Source organism: Amaranthus tricolor, chromosome 8 (genome assembly GCF_026212465.1).
Source record: "Amaranthus tricolor cultivar Red isolate AtriRed21 chromosome 8, ASM2621246v1, whole genome shotgun sequence".
In the NCBI taxonomy this organism is placed as follows: Eukaryota; Viridiplantae; Streptophyta; class Magnoliopsida; order Caryophyllales; family Amaranthaceae; genus Amaranthus; species Amaranthus tricolor.
Genome location: NC_080054.1, coordinates 23,881,175 through 23,898,269, shown reverse-complemented (window position 1 = coordinate 23,898,269; position 17,095 = coordinate 23,881,175). Strand labels below are relative to the sequence as shown.

Sequence of the window (17,095 nt, the reverse complement as noted above, 5' to 3'; positions counted from 1 at the left end):
TGAATAAGCAGTTTTTTGTTATGAATAGTGCATATATGATGAGGTTTGTGAGAATTCGATTAATATTTTTAATATATTTTTGCAATCTTTATTTAAATAGTGTTTATTAGAATGTATTCGAGGAATATATCAAGTCAAAAATGCTTAATTTTTTAAAAGGAAAAAATGATTGAGAAACTTCAACTTTAAGTTAAAAATATTGCTATCATTTAAGTTTATTAAATTTTTTATAATTTGACTTGCTTTATATAAATAACGGCCATTATAACAATTACTTGGCGTTCTCCAAGTTCAAAATCCTAACTCAACCCAAAGTCTTAAAGTTGGATCACTCACATATCATTTTATGAAGCATGTACTCTATAATGGCCTATAATTTTCTTCTACAAAGCTAAGGCTCACAAAGCAATAATGGTTAATACATACATCTAACTATCTAAGTATGCTTCTATGCAAAACACAAATGGACATGAGGGCAAAAATGATTAGAAAATATATATCCACACAAGTCCATTAAAATTCTACATGAATATGTTTTTCCATATAGATCAATGAGAAATTATAGTCAAAGTTAGACACTAAAATTCGTTAATGCATTGCTATTTAAGAAAAGCATATAAAAATAAAGAGAGTAAAATTTTTAATTTGTAATGTACATATATTTTGTCATTTATTACTATTTGAGTTTAAATTACCCAATTATAGTATGAAAAGTTATCTTATCCTTTCCTAATATTGTACTTCATTCGTTTTGAAATACTCGCTACATTTATATTATTGACACTATTCATCATGCAACCTTATTTTACATATTGCAGCTAATGTGTAAGAAAAAATATAGTTAACTAGAATCTTAATCGAATCGTCTAATTATATAGTTTCATAATATTAATTTTTTTATTATTTTTAAATATATATAATTCAAAATATATAAATAATCAAAATAACATATTTAATTCTGTTAAAGTTAAATGTAGTAATGCAGTGGAACAGATCTATTACTAACAAAGTTATATTTTGAATCTTGATTAAAAAATTCCTTTCCATGTGAAAAATCAAGTCAATCCTACAATTCTTTACTCAGTCACCATCAACACCCTTGTTCTTCAATCATTATCAATCCAAATTCCTCATCACCTCTCTCCATTTCAACAACCAACCTAACATTACATTTTCTCTCAAAATCCCAATCAAAATTGTCACCACTCTCAATTACCCAAATGGGAAAAGGCGGTGGTTGTGTACCCAGCAAGAAAAAATTTCCCGGTGGGGTAATCGGCGATGATCCAACACAACCTCAACCACCAATAGAGACCAGCAAAACCTCCATAGATTCATCTTCAACAGAACAACCAAACGGTCCAAACCCTACATCGCAGCGCGATGTCGATTTGGAACATTCATCAACACCCCACAGTTTGAAGGTATTCATAGTCTTTTACTCGATGTATGGACACGTTGAGGGGTTAGCGAAGAGGATGAAGAAAGGGGTTGACTCCGTTGATGGCGTTGAAGGGGTTTTATATAGAGTGCCTGAAACTTTATCGCCGGAAATTTTGGTTCATATGAAGGCGTCGCCGAAGGATGATTCGATCCCGGAGATATCGTCGGCGTCGGAACTTTCAGGTGCTGATGGGTTTTTGTTTGGGTTTCCGACTAGGTATGGTTGTATGGCAGCGCAGATGAAGGCTTTTTTTGATACAACGGGGCAGTTGTGGAAAGAGCAGTCACTTGCTGGGAAACCTGCCGGATTTTTTGTTAGTACTGGTACCCAAGGTGGTGGCCAGGAGACTACTGCGTAAGTTTTTCGGAAATTGATGTGGATTTTATTGTATTTAGATGATATAGAATTAGATTGAAAATTTACTTACTGATTAGTGTTAGCTAATTTTGGTACTCAAATCGGCCAAATTGGTCATTGTGTTACTAGTACTTGTTTTTGCTGTTGTAGGGAATAGTGAATCTGTCAACACTAATTTTTAACAGAGCTGAGTTTTGGTTTGTGATTGAAGTTCTGTTTTTTGTTTTGATTGAATTGTGAACTATACTTGGTGAAATTCAAACCCTCTTGTATGAGAAGGTCTCACCGTCACATGCCTCATACTTGGCTTAAATAGCCCAATAATAAAAACTTTTAGCCTATGCGCTTCTTGTTTGGTGGTCGTCTCTGGTCATCTCACTGTGAGACGGGCTGGGTTTGGATGTTTTGACAATGGAGATAGAATGTTGCATGTTGTATGAGAAACGAGTGTGTTTGGATGTTTTGATGATGGAGACATGATGTTTGGGTATTTGATGTTTATGGACTGATTCATTGATTTTGGCAATATGATAGGAATTGGAGTAGTAATTGTAAGTGTTTTGACTTGGTTTGGTTTGTATTGTCTTGAATATGATGTCATAGAGTTGAGTAGTTCACTTGGGGATTTTGAGATTAGGATATACTTTTTAAAGGATACTTTTGTTGAAAGCACACTTTTATTTTTTTCCTTTTTTTTTATGGGGGTGTTTAAGTTCACATTTCATTTGGGGCTTTAGGTCACCTAGGTTGTGAAAAGATGAAAGTATACTTTTCTAATATGACGAAACAAGTGTAATACAATGTGGTTGCTAAGGAACAAGAAAGTGCTGCCTTTCTTTAGGGTTGGTATAAATGATACAAGAAGTCTTTTCTGAAAGAATGTCCTTTTATTGCAAAGTTAAGGTTCTACCTTGTTGATTTGGAAAGATACCCCAAGAGTTCCATATATTGATTATCTATTTTTTCAAATAGAAATATGTAGGAATCTCCCTTCATCATACATATAGATCTTGAAAGTAGAATCTGAATTTTAAAAACTCACACTCTTGGGCCATAGCTAACTGTTCCTGGTTAGTGGGGAAATAGAAGGATTGATTTATGTGTATGTCTCCACCCGTGCGCAGGGGGAAGGGGGTACGAGATTATGTCGATTGTCTATTTATGTTGAAACGTGACCCCTTGAATGTCGAGTTTCTCTTATTATTAAGGAACATTCCGTTTCAACTCAAAAAAAAGGAATATTCCGTTTTATAAAGTAAAACTTAAGCTATGAGAATTGTTTTTGTCTTTGAAAGTGATATTTTGATGGGGACTCCTAAAGCATTGAGCATAGTATGTGAGGTGTGAGCTAAGTGAATATGCAATGTTGAATTATGAAATAGAGGTTGTAAGTGTTGAACTTTACTTTCCTTTCTTTTCCTTTCCGTTCCCTTTATAATATAATACTGCTTGATGTATGAGTACAAAATATTTTTGTCTTTCTGTGCTTACTTTATTTTTATAAAGGAATTCATTCACATGTGTTTTTCAGTTTTTCATTTCTTGTATCGTGTTAGAGATTGTACAATGAGATGAAGAAAGTGACGGATTGATGCTAAATAATCTTCATCCAGTCCTTTTGTTTATATGGTCACGGTGTGAACATTCAGATGGATGTTTGGTGACTTAAGAATCTCCACCTCTACAATTTATTTGTAGCAGGAGGAAGTTGGGTGGCATTTTAGGGCATTCGAGTCTTTAGAAGATTATATTCTTTTATGAAGAATATTGGCTTTTATAGAGATTTTAGTCTGTTCGGGTTCTGTTATGATAGTTTCTGGAAGGATATTGCTTATGCATTGTATATATAATGAAAGGGAGAGGGATGTTAATGGGTATCTGAATTGCAATGAAGAAGAATCTCCTGGAGTGGGTCTTTAGCTCATAATGAAATACAATACACAAATAATCTTGCTCCTATTTCTATTCTCATTCTATCCTTCTTTTTGCCTTCTTCTTTTCTGCTACTTCTTTCTCTGTTCTTCTTGATTAATTGTTCTGCATTTCTGCAGCATAAATCAGTGTTCATCAGAAAGCTGAAAGGGCAGTTACTGTTCTGCTTGTAGTTTCTTGTAGTGTTATCACGGGTAGAAGACCTAACAATCTTTTCCATTAGAATTTATTTGTATGAAGAGAATTTCATCACGAGTGATCTTTGGGCTCAAACTGCTGTTTACTAGGTCCAGCATTCCAGATAGAGAATCACAAGCATAATATAGGAAATTCAAGCTTTCACCCTTTGAAGTAGCTAATTGATAAGCTTCAACATCTCACCCTTTAGTGTCTTATAAATTGCCAAGGGTGACCTTTTAGATTTTTCTTCAGTTGATTTGACAACCTTACGAGAGTTATGTCTAGAGGGGTTTTAGTCTTTTAGAGTAGACTAGTTTGAATCAGAATGTATTGTCCATATGAGCATCACATTTTTATGAGTGAAGAGTTATGTTTCATTAGAATAAGATAATTGTGATTAGTTATGTATCTTCTTCGTTCAACCTCCTTATCTTATTTTGATAAGGGTATGCGTAGGTCTTACATCCCTCCCTAAACTCTGATCATAGCTTCTATGAGTGGGATATACCGGGTATTATGATGATGATGAGTTACATAGCTTTATGGAAGGCTGTACCTGACTTATTAAGGGTGGTCAGTATGTTGAAGCTTGTGGACCTGTTTGTTCTTATCATTCGGAGAATCATTTAACAAAACAAAGCAGCATCGTTTGAATTTTCTATAAAGCTTTAGAAGTGTGTATTTGTTCTTCCTTGCATTCTCGATTTAATTATGGTCCATTGTGGTTTGTGTCTCTTAGTTGATGTTGTCATTCTCCATGGCGAGTAAACATATGGATGGTTCCCGTTTAGGCAATTTGTATTGTTCCGACTTTCTCATGAGATGCTGAGATTTTAGAAAGAACTATCGCCCTTATCCTCTTTTTTGCGCTTTATTTTTGCAGCTGGACAGCAATCACTCAATTAGTTCACCACGGAATGCTCTTCGTTCCTGTTGGGTACACCTTTGGTGCGGGAATGTTCAAGATGGACTCAATTCGAGGAGGTTCTCCTTACGGTGCTGGAGTTTTTGCTGGCGATGGTACTCGAGAACCTAGTGACATAGAACTAGCTCTGGCAGAGCACCAGGGTAAGTATATGGCTGGAGTTGTGAAGAGGCTTGCTCAGCCTTGATTTCCAATTGGTCGGGTTTTCGTCACTGATGTACTCCATCATTTGGAGTGTATATGTCCTGTTCATCACTTCAACTCTTTGTTTTCTACACATAGCCTTTTGCACAATACTAGGATACAAGGTGTTTTTTTCCCTTTGTTTTTTTATTTCTTGCATTTGTGTTCTTTATACATTGTTTCGTCTGTATTCATGGATTTACATTGGTGTACATGTTTTAAACACATAACTCTACTATTGTTTCGATGATGGTCTGATAATAAGATGTCAAAATTTTGTAGAAAGATGTTTCTTTGGAAAAGTAGCATCTTTGGCTTTAGTTTAATTGCACTCGGTTTTTCTTTGTTGTGAAACGACAAGCAATAGCTTAACGAATAATGGAGTGTTTGACCGAGGAGTGTTCATATGGCATTGCTGTTTTGCTTAGGCATGTATCCGAAAGAATGCCCGGTCTCTTTTTTTTTTGATCTCTGTTTAATCGCTGATTCGTATTATCATCATCATATTTATTAAGTGTATCTCACTTATAAAAAACTCTCCGCTTCGTGCATGCAATGGTATAGGAGTAGTTTATCTCTAATATAGACAAATGGCTGATGTCATAACATCATAATTATTTATTTCTTAATAGGGTTATATTATAGGGTTACTTAGTACAAGTTGTACAACCACATCTAATTGTAGAAGTACATATTATCATTCATTCTGATTAAAAAAGCATCAACTTAACAAGGGATAATCCATGACTCAAAAGCTATTATTTGACAAAGATGATAAATTTACTACATTCCTCCAATTCTAACAATGTAACATTAAGCGTTGATTTATTTGGATTATAAGGTAGGCTAAGGAAAAAAGTAGATATGTGAAAATTGAGATATTATCCGAAAAAAATAATATTTACTCTATTTAAGAAAAAACTCAAATTTTAATTATTCATTAACAATGCTATTTTGCGTTCCTCTCTGACTTGTTAATTTCATCTCACATTTCTTAGTCAATTGAGAAAATGCCTTACAAGTTAGCCCTTCCATATTCAAAGCTCTTTTAGCGTACTGCTGCACTTCTTTGACTCTACTCCTTATCTCAAATCCTCCCACATCTACCATGATCTTTGTTATCATGCTCTTGATTTCTTCTCTACTCACTACCCCTTTAGTTGGTAACTCTTTCGATCGAATCGCAACCCTAATCTCATCCACCATCAATGTCGCATTCATATTTTGTTCTGCATATAATGGCCATGCAATTATAGGTACACCATTTACCAGACTTTCTAAAGTAGAATTCCATCCACAATGCGATAAAAACCCACCAATAGAACAGTGGGCTAATATCTCTGTTTGTGGAGCCCACATAGGGATCACTTTACCTAAGTTATGGGTTCGGGTCAAGAACCCATGGGGCAAATATAGAGATATGATTTGATCTTGACCGTCCATTGCATGGAAGAGGGCCCCAGCCCTATCATGCTCGATTGGAGGACGTAACACCCAAATAAATCTTTGGTTACTCATTTCCAAACCCCAAGCCAACTCTATAGTTTGTTGACTAGACAAAGTCCCCCCACTTCCAAAAGACACATATAGAACTGATTCCTTAGGCTGTTCATTTAGCCACTCTAACAACTCACCCCCTAAACACTCCGGTCGAACCGGTCTAACCAATGGTCCAACTGGATAAACCGACTTATCAAACATTTTTCTTAATTCTTTATTATTTCTCAAGGAATAAAGTGTTTTAGGCTCCAAATCTTCCCAAGTATTGACCAATACCCCATCAGCCTTTCCTATCTCAACTCCTATACGAACATAATCATCATAATCACTATTTTTCGGGTCAAAAACCGGGTCTAGTATATCATCGTACTCGACCCGTTTACAACCGGGTATGTACAAGGGCCCTACATGCTTAATTTGTTTATCAAGGAAGGGTACCCAAATGGTCTCAGCTAAGAACCATGCATTTGAAGGAATACAAACATACTTAACCATATTAAACTCATCAGCAAGGTTAAGAAACTCGGTTCCAAATAGGTCCACAACAAGAAGGGTCGGGTTATGCTCCATGGATCGAAGCTCGGACCTAAGACTAGGAATATAGCCTCTCATCATGATGGCTAAACGGGTCAGGATCTTGTTTGATGGGTCTATTTTGGCCGAGGAGTCAACATAGGGGAGAACAACAAGATCATAAAGAGTTGGGGTATTGATAGGTTGGTTAAGAATGTTGGATTTGTGTAATGGGTCAAGGTTAGGCTCCATGGATACCATGAAAATGGTAACGTGAAAATCATGATGGATTATAAAACGGTTAGCGAGCTCGATCATGGGTATGAGATGGCCCATACCCGGACTTGCTAACAATGCAGCATGGGGCTTTGTTGGTATCACCATTGTTAAAGATAGAAAGAGTAGAGTTTGAGATTATGTATATTTTAGGGGGTGCAATGTAGGGTGAAGTAAAATATATTGTATATATAGAAAATAAATGTATACAGCTTCTTGCGTGAAATGGGATTTCACCGTAAGACTTTCTCTATACACGGATTGAATACGTATATATTTTTTGTTTTAAGATTATCTCGTCGAGAGACGATTTCTTACAAGAGTATATATGCTTGGTGGGTTGGGTGGAAACATGATCAAGTTTATGTGTATGAAGGGGCGGAACAAAGACTATAAGAGCCCTATTTACTTAGCTACGATGTTTAGAAAATTAAGGCTCTTCTTCCATTAGTTCTTCAATTAGAGATCAAATTTAATATTGATAGGTTTTGAACCCTTAATAATTGATATCACTAAAAGACACATTACCAACTGAGTTGCACTTGACTAATAAACTACAGGGAGTTTGTTAATATATAATATCTCATTTTATTAGGACTCTATATAATTGAATACCTTAAACAGGACTAAAATTGTCCCTATATGTATTTGAGCTTTATGTTGACTGATAGTCATTGATGATCGTGAGCAGGGGTTTTGTAAACGTACAATTAAGCTATTGTATTGGAAAACTTTGAGATGCTCTAATTAGTCAGAATAAAAAGTAAATGTCTAGGACATGTGCTACTGTTCACCGTGTATACTGCCAATAAATAAGGGTATTTACGAGTAACGTAGTACTTGGGATAAAAAGAAATATTATGTTATTTTGCAAATTTTTCTATTGACTAAATCCCTTGAGTATCTTAAAATAGCTATATTGGAAAATTAGGGAGTCTTTATGGAAATCTCTTGTAGAAATTGTATATAAATAAAACAAATTGACTCCGTTCCTTTGCATAGTTATTGCTACGTTGCTTTACATATTACTAAAAATCCCATTTTTCATGAAGTATAAAATATTTTGAGATCGATTGCCATTTTGTAAATAATGATATATTCTGAAGTATTATATTATCCTTCTTTTATTCACACAACTTCATAATAAGTTGATATGATTTAAATTTTGATGTTTAGAAAATTAAATCTTATCTTAATTGGAGTAAGCATTAATTGAAGTTAGTACAACTTTCTTCAGATTAGTTCATAGACTCGATTCTCATATAGTCTCATTTTTTTTTCAGTCTACCCGTGATAAAAAAAATTTAAGGTTTGATATTTATTATTTTGAACTATAATAGAACAAAATGCAAGAAGATTGTAGTAGTGTTGTTTAGGTAGATGGTCACAATTGTATGACATATTTTAAAATAAGTAGGGGTTTAGCTTGACATGTGATGAGTTTATAGGTAGCTAATTTAAATTAATTAAGCATCCGTCTAATTAAAAATTAATTACTTGTAAGTTGTACTGTTGTAGGCTTGTAGCGTTGTCTTTTGGGAGTGAAATTCATTGAATTGACTTCGATTTTATCGTTTAATTTATTGGTGAGAGCAATGCACCATTTTTTAAAATAATTTTTATTATAAAGTAAAATAAATTACAAACTGTATAATATACTATGTTAAAAGTAAATTCGATCAATAAAATTTTTATCTTCAAAAAAGTCTTCAAACAAATTGGCAAACCAAACAAATCTTCCTTATAGCTAATTTTTTATTAGCATTAGTAAAAAGTTTAAAAAGGTTGTAATACGAAATGGGGAGATACAAATATACCATATAGCTTTAAAATCAGAAAATTTGAAAAAAATAAGATGTTTTAACAACTTAATTCCAAAAATAAGCTTCGTAAAAACTTAATTTCCAAAATAAGCGTCCGTACATCTAAACTTAGGCTTGGCGTAAATCGCTGTTACTAACAGCGAAAGACAAAAAAAAAAAAAAAAAAAATAAATGCCATAAGTCGTTGTTAGTAACAGCGACTTTAAGGTTAACTGGTCAACTCCTTATTCTCGTAGGCTGGAATGAAGAAGTAACTGAGAACTGGAAATTTAAAACACATTAAGTCGCTGTTACTAACAGCAACTTAAAAAAAAAAAAAAATTACGGACGCTTATTTTGGAAATTAAGTTTTTATGAAGCTTATTTTTGGAATTAAGTTGTTAAAACATCTTATTTTATTCAAATTTTCTTAAAACTAGAAGGGTTGATAGAAAGAAAACTTTTGGATTCATCGAAAGCAATTAGGGATGATATTTTGGAAGGATGAGTACAATATGCTCTTTTCTATTCCGTACCTACTAAAATTTTTTACAACCATCAACTATCTGCTATATATAACGGGTAAAATTCCATACTTAAGTCTGTCCACCTAGCCCCTAGGTATGCATTTAAACTCATCTGCATTCACTATGGCCAATTAGGTATACCCGTTATAGATATACCCACTTTATACCCCCTTATATTCACTCACAGTGCACGTTATATGTTACATAAAAACGCAATTCTTTACAAATTTTAAATTGTACATATAGTTTTATGTAAATCATACAACGTAACAAAATAAATTTAATATTCTTAATTATTTGTCAATGATTTTTAAAAAATTATAAAAAATTAATATAAAATTGTACATTTTAGTCTGTAAATATAGAATGGGACGGATATGAGTCGGAAACTCAGGGCGAGTGGGTGTTGGGTGGAGCGGGCTGGTAAGATCTACTACCCCCATAACAAAAATTATCGGGGATTGGATAAATTTTGCTTAAAATTTAGTCTGTACATTTCTCCTATGAAGTTGAAAGATAAGCAAATTACAGGGCAACTTTAGCTTATCTCTTGTACTAAAATCCAGAGAGCCTCCATAAAATTCTTAAATAATACTCTCTCTGTCTCAAAAAGATTACCACTGAGTCCACGATTGACTTAAAAAGCTCATATGGCAACAAATTTGTTTTTATGTTCATATCCTCCTAATAATAGCTTCTCATTAGAAATAATTCAAGTAGCCTGACCAGGCTCGATCCGGCAGAGAACCTCTAGGTTCCAACTTCCATCTAGTCAAGGTTAAGTAACTCAATAACTTCTGCCCCAATAGGTCCATATTTTCGCTGGCTTTCCAGAAATAAAACATAGTGTACCTAAAAGACATAAATAGCCGATTATCACTCGAAAACGACATACTCATTTGATTGAGTTTTTGCATGATTATCACGAAAACGATGATATTTACGTACACATCGAACCCTTTGAAATTACTACTGATATATGTTGCGGGGAGAAATATCACTTTTAATAGAAAAACCAAAGGAACATTGGGTGTGTTTCTGAAAAGAGTGTACCTTCTTCCATCTGAGGCTGGTCAAAAAGGGAACATAAAGTCTTAGCAGCACCCATCTCACCTTTTGTTCGTGCCTGGACATCAAACTGATTTGAATTTAAAACTGATTTGAGGGTCAAAAAAATCCTGATATTTTAAAGAAAATAAAGGGGAAGCAACAAAGAAGTACGTTGATCACATTCAGACAAGACTCGAGAAACAATAAGAGCATCTTTAATGGTGACCTTAAAAAAAAAATCATCACTCTTTTTTACAATTTTTCTCTTTTTTTAAAAGTTTATCTTTCTATCTAATCTTATTAACAATGATCTCTTTTAAAAGATCATCAACTTATTTCTCTTACTTTTTATCTATTCAACTATACTTTCTCTCTTAATTTATATAATATTTATTTTTTATTTTTTTCATAGTAACATTATCATGTACAACTTAATATAATTTTTTATTTAATTTTAATAAATTTAATTTAAGATAATTTTTTATTTGAAACCATGTTTTTTTTTTTTGAGATATTTAAGATGATTTTTTTTGTGTTTATTTAACCAAAAAAATAGTAGAAAAATAGGAAAGAAGATAAACAAATATGAATTTATGTCAAAAAAAACATTAAAATTAGTCTTATTTTATAGAGCTCAAAAAAATATAACCATTGGTATAATTTTTTCGGAAAAAAAATTTAATCAATTAAGAAAATAGCCATTAAAATAAATAAATGGCTATTTTTTTATCATCTAATGAGAAGGAGACACGTGGGACAGTGGGCAAAGCTGTGTCAGGGGAGGAATTTGCTGATTTCATCCTCCAATCAATGCTTGACATGTGGCAAAATGGGTGAAAAAAATTAGAGTGACCGTTCAATGGAACGAGTCACATGATGATCAAAATTGCCAACCTTTTCCCCAACCCACCCAATATTGGATCACCATTAATAATACTTTTGTACTAGTTTGATTATATGATCTAAAATTAGATCATCAAAATAGATGCTCTAACAAACAACATATAAAAAAAGAACATCAGAAAATAAAACAATTAAGGTGGATGATAATATATTAATATCTACTCACTTGCATAGCTTCCCAAATGGCCATTGTCCACGGTTGTAGAATGTAACACCCAAAAATGTCATAATGCTCAATCATTTCAGCATTGACGACAACCTATACACCAAATAAACCAAAAATAAAAAATCACAAAAGATTATTCCTACTAGAAACAAAATGTAAATTAGTTAGGAATAATACCTCAAAATTGGCATCTTTTTTATGAGTTAACCCTATCATGTCCTCCTTTTGAGTTAACCCAGAACATAAATTTTCCTTCTTGCTACCTAATAAAATTCAACAACATCCACATATTAAAAGACAGCTAAATTACACTTTACAACATTAACCAAAATAGTTCATAAGAAAAAACAATCCAAATTTGAAGATTTGCAAAAATCAAAAACAAATTTCACGGTCTTCACATAAATGACTCAATTTAAACTGGAGAGTAATTCCAAAAGGTAAAAAGAAAATCACAGAGAACGACGAAATGCAAGTAGTATCAGAAGGCAATGGCGGGCAGAATCAAGCAAGTGTAAATTTAACAGGGACTGATTTGGTATAATTTGCAACCATAACCAACCTGAAAACAATATTGAAACAAAATTTTTTGTAGAGAATTAGGGTTTTCTCTTATTTCTGAATGAATATTAAGTTACATGATACTTGATTATATAAAGACTAACCTTCTATAATTACAAACATAAATATACGCTAGAATATTGCTAAATATACTAACTTCTATATTTACACGAATGCTGAATATTTACTTATTTCTCAAGTTGAATCGTAGGTCATTCACCTACGTTCAAATCATCCTCATCATATCATAACCCGCATATCCCGGCCGCTAGTGCGACCCTTGGTTCGAGAACCAGAACCAGAACCATCCCAAATCGTTTCTTGAAAAATTCGCAATTTTCCTCTCATTCAATTAAAGCCATATCAAATGGTAATATTATCAACCAAAAGAAAAACAAAACTACGCATAAAATTGGACAAATTTCAACAAATCGAAACGAAATATTGAAAAAATAAGTGCAATCGATGAAATGCATGTCGAAAGAGAAAGGAGAAAAAAAAGAGAAATAACTGGTAATTGAGAGCGTTTCCATCTTCTACACCAGTTGTAGGTCAGTAGGACGAACTATTGAAGTCTAAGAAGGAGAAATGGAGCTCTGGTGTTATCTTCCTTTGGAGTATTCTCGTCTTCTTCGTGGTTTGGATCGCAGGAAATGCTTGGGAATGCAGAAAACGGCGGTTAAGACTTGAGAGCAGAGAATACATATAACGCGACTCCGGAAGGACGAAGAATAGACATGCTCCACCATTTTTAAATGGGTAGGATGTTATGATGAGACGGTATCAATTGGGAGGGTGCCCAAATAGACGATGATGCACTTTTAAAAACAAGAAATTTGGGACAAGTTTAAAATTGAGCGATGGAAATCTGAAACATAAATTTCATTTACAAATTGGTGTGGGTCCCACAAGATTAAGTACTCAAAGAAGTTAACCCAATGTATGTTATTATTTAATAAATTTAACTGAGGAGAGGCGAGTGTGGACTATAAATATTAAAAAACATTAAAATAAAATTAGTGGAAAAAAATAAAAATTACAATCATTAAAAAGTGTTTTTATAAAGTTTGTAGGAAATATGTGAAGATCATAAGCATTATAAAAATATTAAATTAAAGTTAAGATATGTGGGGAATATAAATAATATCAAAATATTAAAATTTAAATGAAAAAGTTAATTTGTCTAAAATTTATGATATAAATAAAAAGATTTTTTATGAGGACAATAATCGAAATTACTCAAAATGGTAAAATGAGAACAATTTAAGGAACGAAAGGAGTACAATATATACTTTTGACATTTTGTGTTTAAAATATTCAATTTAATTGTTTAACATTTAACACTGTTATTTTTAAATGTTAAAATTGACATTAAAAATACTAAAACACTCATTTTTTTAAATCAAAACATTTCCCACTCTTGTGTCTAGTTGCTTCTTAATCGCTCCGTTTTATTTACTTATATACACATCGTTTTTTATGCCTTGTTATTGCTTGTGTTGTTTTTTTTTTCAGCAAGTAGTTGTTCTCTTTTGACAACGATGTCACTCATATCCTCTTTATGTTGGGCTCTTACATGCTTAGGGGTAAAATCGACTACATTACGGGTATGGATTGCCAGTCACCTTCCCTCACCCAGACCCTGCTACTGAGCGGGACATTGGATACGATGATGATGATTACAATTATTAATGCTTAGTAACCATGTAATTTACGCTTCGTATTACAATCGTCATTAATGTGTAAGTTAAGTGTATTTAGTTTTAAGCTTTAAGTATGTGATGTTTAGTTTGAAGTATTAATTTACTGTAATGTCTGAGTTTCCTAAGTTTTAAATTTTAACCATACACATAGTGTTGTAATGTTTAAATCAATACAACGTATTACTTTAACATTAATCAATACAACATATTGTTCTAACATTACAACCAAAGATGATTTCAGATTATTGAGCTCTGAAGATTGTTAAGAACTTTATAACTGTCGGTCTAAAAGATTGAGTTATGGAGTAAGAAAAACCCCAAAAAATGTGCCTAACCTCTCTTGATAGTCATTTATGGTCGATCTTGCATGATGAAGTTAGTGTGTACTTGAATTAATGTTAGTACTTTGTGGGTTGGAGGCATAAAAGCTCGAAACTATTTGGAACCACTTAATAACTCATAGGAGATGCACCTAGGGCACTTGTCATAAATTGTTTAAAGTTCCATAGGAGACCAAAAACGCTTTAAGAAAACTCTGAAAGAGGGTGAATAGAGAGAGTGCCCGAAAACACACGTTTAAATTTTTTAAATCGTAATAATAAGAATTATGTTGTTGTCTGTTGCTATTGAAATTTAGAGTCAAACCTTTAAAAAAACTGATCAGCGAACTGAATTCAAAATTTCTCTAATCAACTTCTTACTTTTTAGGAAATCTTAATTAACTTAATAAAATAAATGTTACATTAAATATCTTATAAACGTCATCCAAAATAATATAATTAATAAATTTATCATAAAAGATACGATATATTATTTTAATAAAATTAACACCAATAATTAGAAAAAGGAAAAAATGTTAAAAAGTACATGATAAATTTTTTTTTTCCAAAAAGTACCTAATAAAAAAAGTTTTGCCAAAAAATACCTAACAAAATTTTTTCTTTTCCAAAGAGTACCAAGTAACGTTTACCAAGTAACGTTTTGTTTCAATTGACCGTCAAATATAACGATTGACTAGTCAAAATCAAAAATTCTTCTTCTTCGTCTTCAATTTCGTTTCCAATTTAATTTCGATTTTAAGTAAAAAGTAGAGGAAGAAGATAGTGAGGAAATTGAAGGTGAGGAACATTAATTTTTGATTTTGACCAGTTAACCGTTATATTTGACGGTCAACTGAAGGAAAACGTTAATTGGTACTCTTCGGAAAAAAAAAATTTTTATTAGATATTTTTTGACAAAACTTTTTTTTATTAGGTACTTTTTGGGAAAAAAACTTTTATCAGATATTTTCTGACACTTTTCCTTTAGAAAAACATCAAAATATTTATATACATGGTTGATTCTAGTCATTCTTCTTAATTATGTTTGATTGTGAATTTGTAGGATGTTAAATTGGAGGCCATGGAAAGAGTTTAAGATCGAGAAAGTCATGAATCTTAGTTGAGTCAATGAAACCTAGAAGTGAAGTGATCGAGCAGACTCATTTAAAATATTCATTAGCCTGTATATATAACTTCTAATTTGTTGATGGATCAGCCTCAAGTTCTAGGCTTTGCCATTGGTTATTTATTCATAATTTTGACTTTTGCAATTTAAACATAAAAAATCAATCAGAGATATTTCTCTTAACCTTAAACCATTTGATCACGACAAAGAAAATCCTTCATGTGGATACAATGTAATCTATTACTTACCACTAATACTAGTTATCAGAGGTATGCTAGATTTTTATTAATGTGTAGCATATAAAAGTTTTAGGTTTTAACAAACTTAAAAATTCTTTGGCAAAAATGTATGGTGGTTTTTGTCTATATTGTACATACTTGCATTTTTACTCTTCATTATCATTATCATCCTACCCAGTGTATCCCACTCATAGAAAAACTATAGACAAAGTCTAGGGAGGGAAGGACGGCGGTAATTCATACCCATAAAGGAGAGCGCGGCCAAAAGAATCCCCCCGGCTCGAGAGAGATAAGGTGACGTAGCTACACCGGAAAGATAAAATAAATGCATATAGATAAAATAAATAAGTAAAACCAACTACAAAAAAAGGAAACAAAAAACTAATAAAGAAACAAGAGAAGTAAGATGACAAAAACACCAAAAGGTAATCTAAGAGGACATCAGTAGTCTAAAACATGGTTATGGCGCCTCCAACTAGCCCTATCCCTAGTCAGGCCCTCAAAGAGGTCTAAATCATGTAAGTCAACTTTTATTTGCTCATTCCAAGTTCTCCTGGCCTTCCTCGACTCCTCTTACTCTCTACTATAATGCTTTCTACCCTCCTCACAGGGGCGGCGAAAGTCTTTCTCTGCATATGTCCAAACCACCTTAATCTATTTTCGCGCATTTTTTCAAAAATAGGGGCTACCCCTAGTTTGTCCTTAAACTCTTGGTTTCTAATTCGATCAATCAATGTGTGCCCACACATCCACCTCAGCATACGCATTTCTGTAACTTCCATCTTATGTTCAAAAATCTTATTTACAGGCCAACATTCGCTGCCATATAGCAGAGTAGGTCTGATTGTCGCTTGATAGAACTTTCCTTTTAACTTGCTTGGGAATTTCCTATCACCGCTTGTACACGATGATTTACATCTCCGTCAATCTCCCCTTCCCTTTGAATGATCGATCTCAAATACTTGTACTTGGTCGTACTTTTAACAACTGTTTCATCAATGAACACCTCTGGTTCACCTACCGGTGTTGTCCCACTAAAGTTACAGCGCAAATACTCGATCATCGTTCGACTAATGCGCAACCCTTTACCTTCTAAAGCTTCCCTCCACTCATCCAATTTATTACTAACCTCCTCTTTAGTTTCTGCTACTAGCACTATGTCGTCAGTGAATAGCATGCACCACGGTACCGTCCCCCAAATGGATTTAGAAATCTCTTCCACAATGACAGTAAAAATGAAAGTGCTTAGATTCAATCCCTGATGTAGTCCAACTTTAACAGGAAAAAACTCTGTTATCCCCACTGGTGTTTGAATGTTAATCGAAACTCTGTAATACATATCCTGTATAGCCTCAATGTACACTGAAGAAATACCTCTAACCTTGAGG

General features: G+C 33.1%; 3 protein-coding genes across 3 annotated transcripts; 1 reads left to right on the top strand and 2 right to left on the bottom strand.

Annotated features, from left to right (window-relative positions):
* Nucleotides 1-1,024: 1,024 nt before the first annotated feature.
* On the top strand, nt 1,025-5,306 carry LOC130820491 (probable NAD(P)H dehydrogenase (quinone) FQR1-like 2). The gene is made up of 2 exons (XM_057685890.1): nt 1,025-1,798; nt 4,797-5,306. The coding sequence occupies exons 1-2, from the start codon at nt 1,221-1,223 to the stop codon at nt 5,023-5,025; spliced, it is 807 nt and encodes a 268-aa protein (XP_057541873.1). The 5' UTR covers nt 1,025-1,220; the 3' UTR covers nt 5,026-5,306.
* Nucleotides 5,307-5,604: 298 nt separating this feature from the next.
* LOC130820490 (anthocyanidin 3-O-glucosyltransferase 5-like) lies at nt 5,605-7,418 on the bottom strand. The gene has a single exon (XM_057685889.1). It carries the CDS (start codon nt 7,416-7,418, stop codon nt 5,955-5,957), a length of 1,464 nt encoding a protein of 487 aa, XP_057541872.1. The 3' UTR covers nt 5,605-5,954.
* Nucleotides 7,419-10,177: 2,759 nt separating this feature from the next.
* Nucleotides 10,178-13,143, bottom strand: LOC130821670 (proline--tRNA ligase, cytoplasmic-like). The gene is made up of 6 exons (XM_057687459.1): nt 12,831-13,143; nt 11,936-12,021; nt 11,759-11,851; nt 10,656-10,777; nt 10,366-10,491; nt 10,178-10,259 (listed from the first exon to the last, which is right to left on the bottom strand). Exons 1-6 carry the CDS (start codon nt 12,850-12,852, stop codon nt 10,178-10,180), a joined length of 531 nt encoding a protein of 176 aa, XP_057543442.1. The 5' UTR covers nt 12,853-13,143.
* Nucleotides 13,144-17,095: the final 3,952 nt, after the last annotated feature.

What these genes read in the sequence shown, in the direction of transcription:
- LOC130821670 (XM_057687459.1), bottom strand. Translation starts at nt 12,852, where the DNA reads ATGGAAACGCTCTCAATTACCA. An exon ending in CCATTTGGGAAGCTATGCAA is followed by an intron (nt 10,778 to 11,758) that starts GTGAGTAGATAT and finishes AATTCAAATCAG; the next exon opens with TTTGATGTCCAGGCACGAAC. An exon ending in TCTCTGCCGGATCGAGCCTG is followed by an intron (nt 10,260 to 10,365) that starts GTCAGGCTACTT and finishes TCGTGGACTCAG; the next exon opens with TGGTAATCTTTTTGAGACAG.
- LOC130820491 (XM_057685890.1), top strand. Translation starts at nt 1,221, where the DNA reads ATGGGAAAAGGCGGTGGTTGTGTACCCAGCAAGAAAAAATTTCCCGGT. An exon ending in GGTGGCCAGGAGACTACTGC is followed by an intron (nt 1,799 to 4,796) that starts GTAAGTTTTTCG and finishes TTATTTTTGCAG; the next exon opens with CTGGACAGCAATCACTCAAT.
- LOC130820490 (XM_057685889.1), bottom strand. Translation starts at nt 7,418, where the DNA reads ATGGTGATACCAACAAAGCCCCATGCTGCATTGTTAGCAAGTCCGGGT.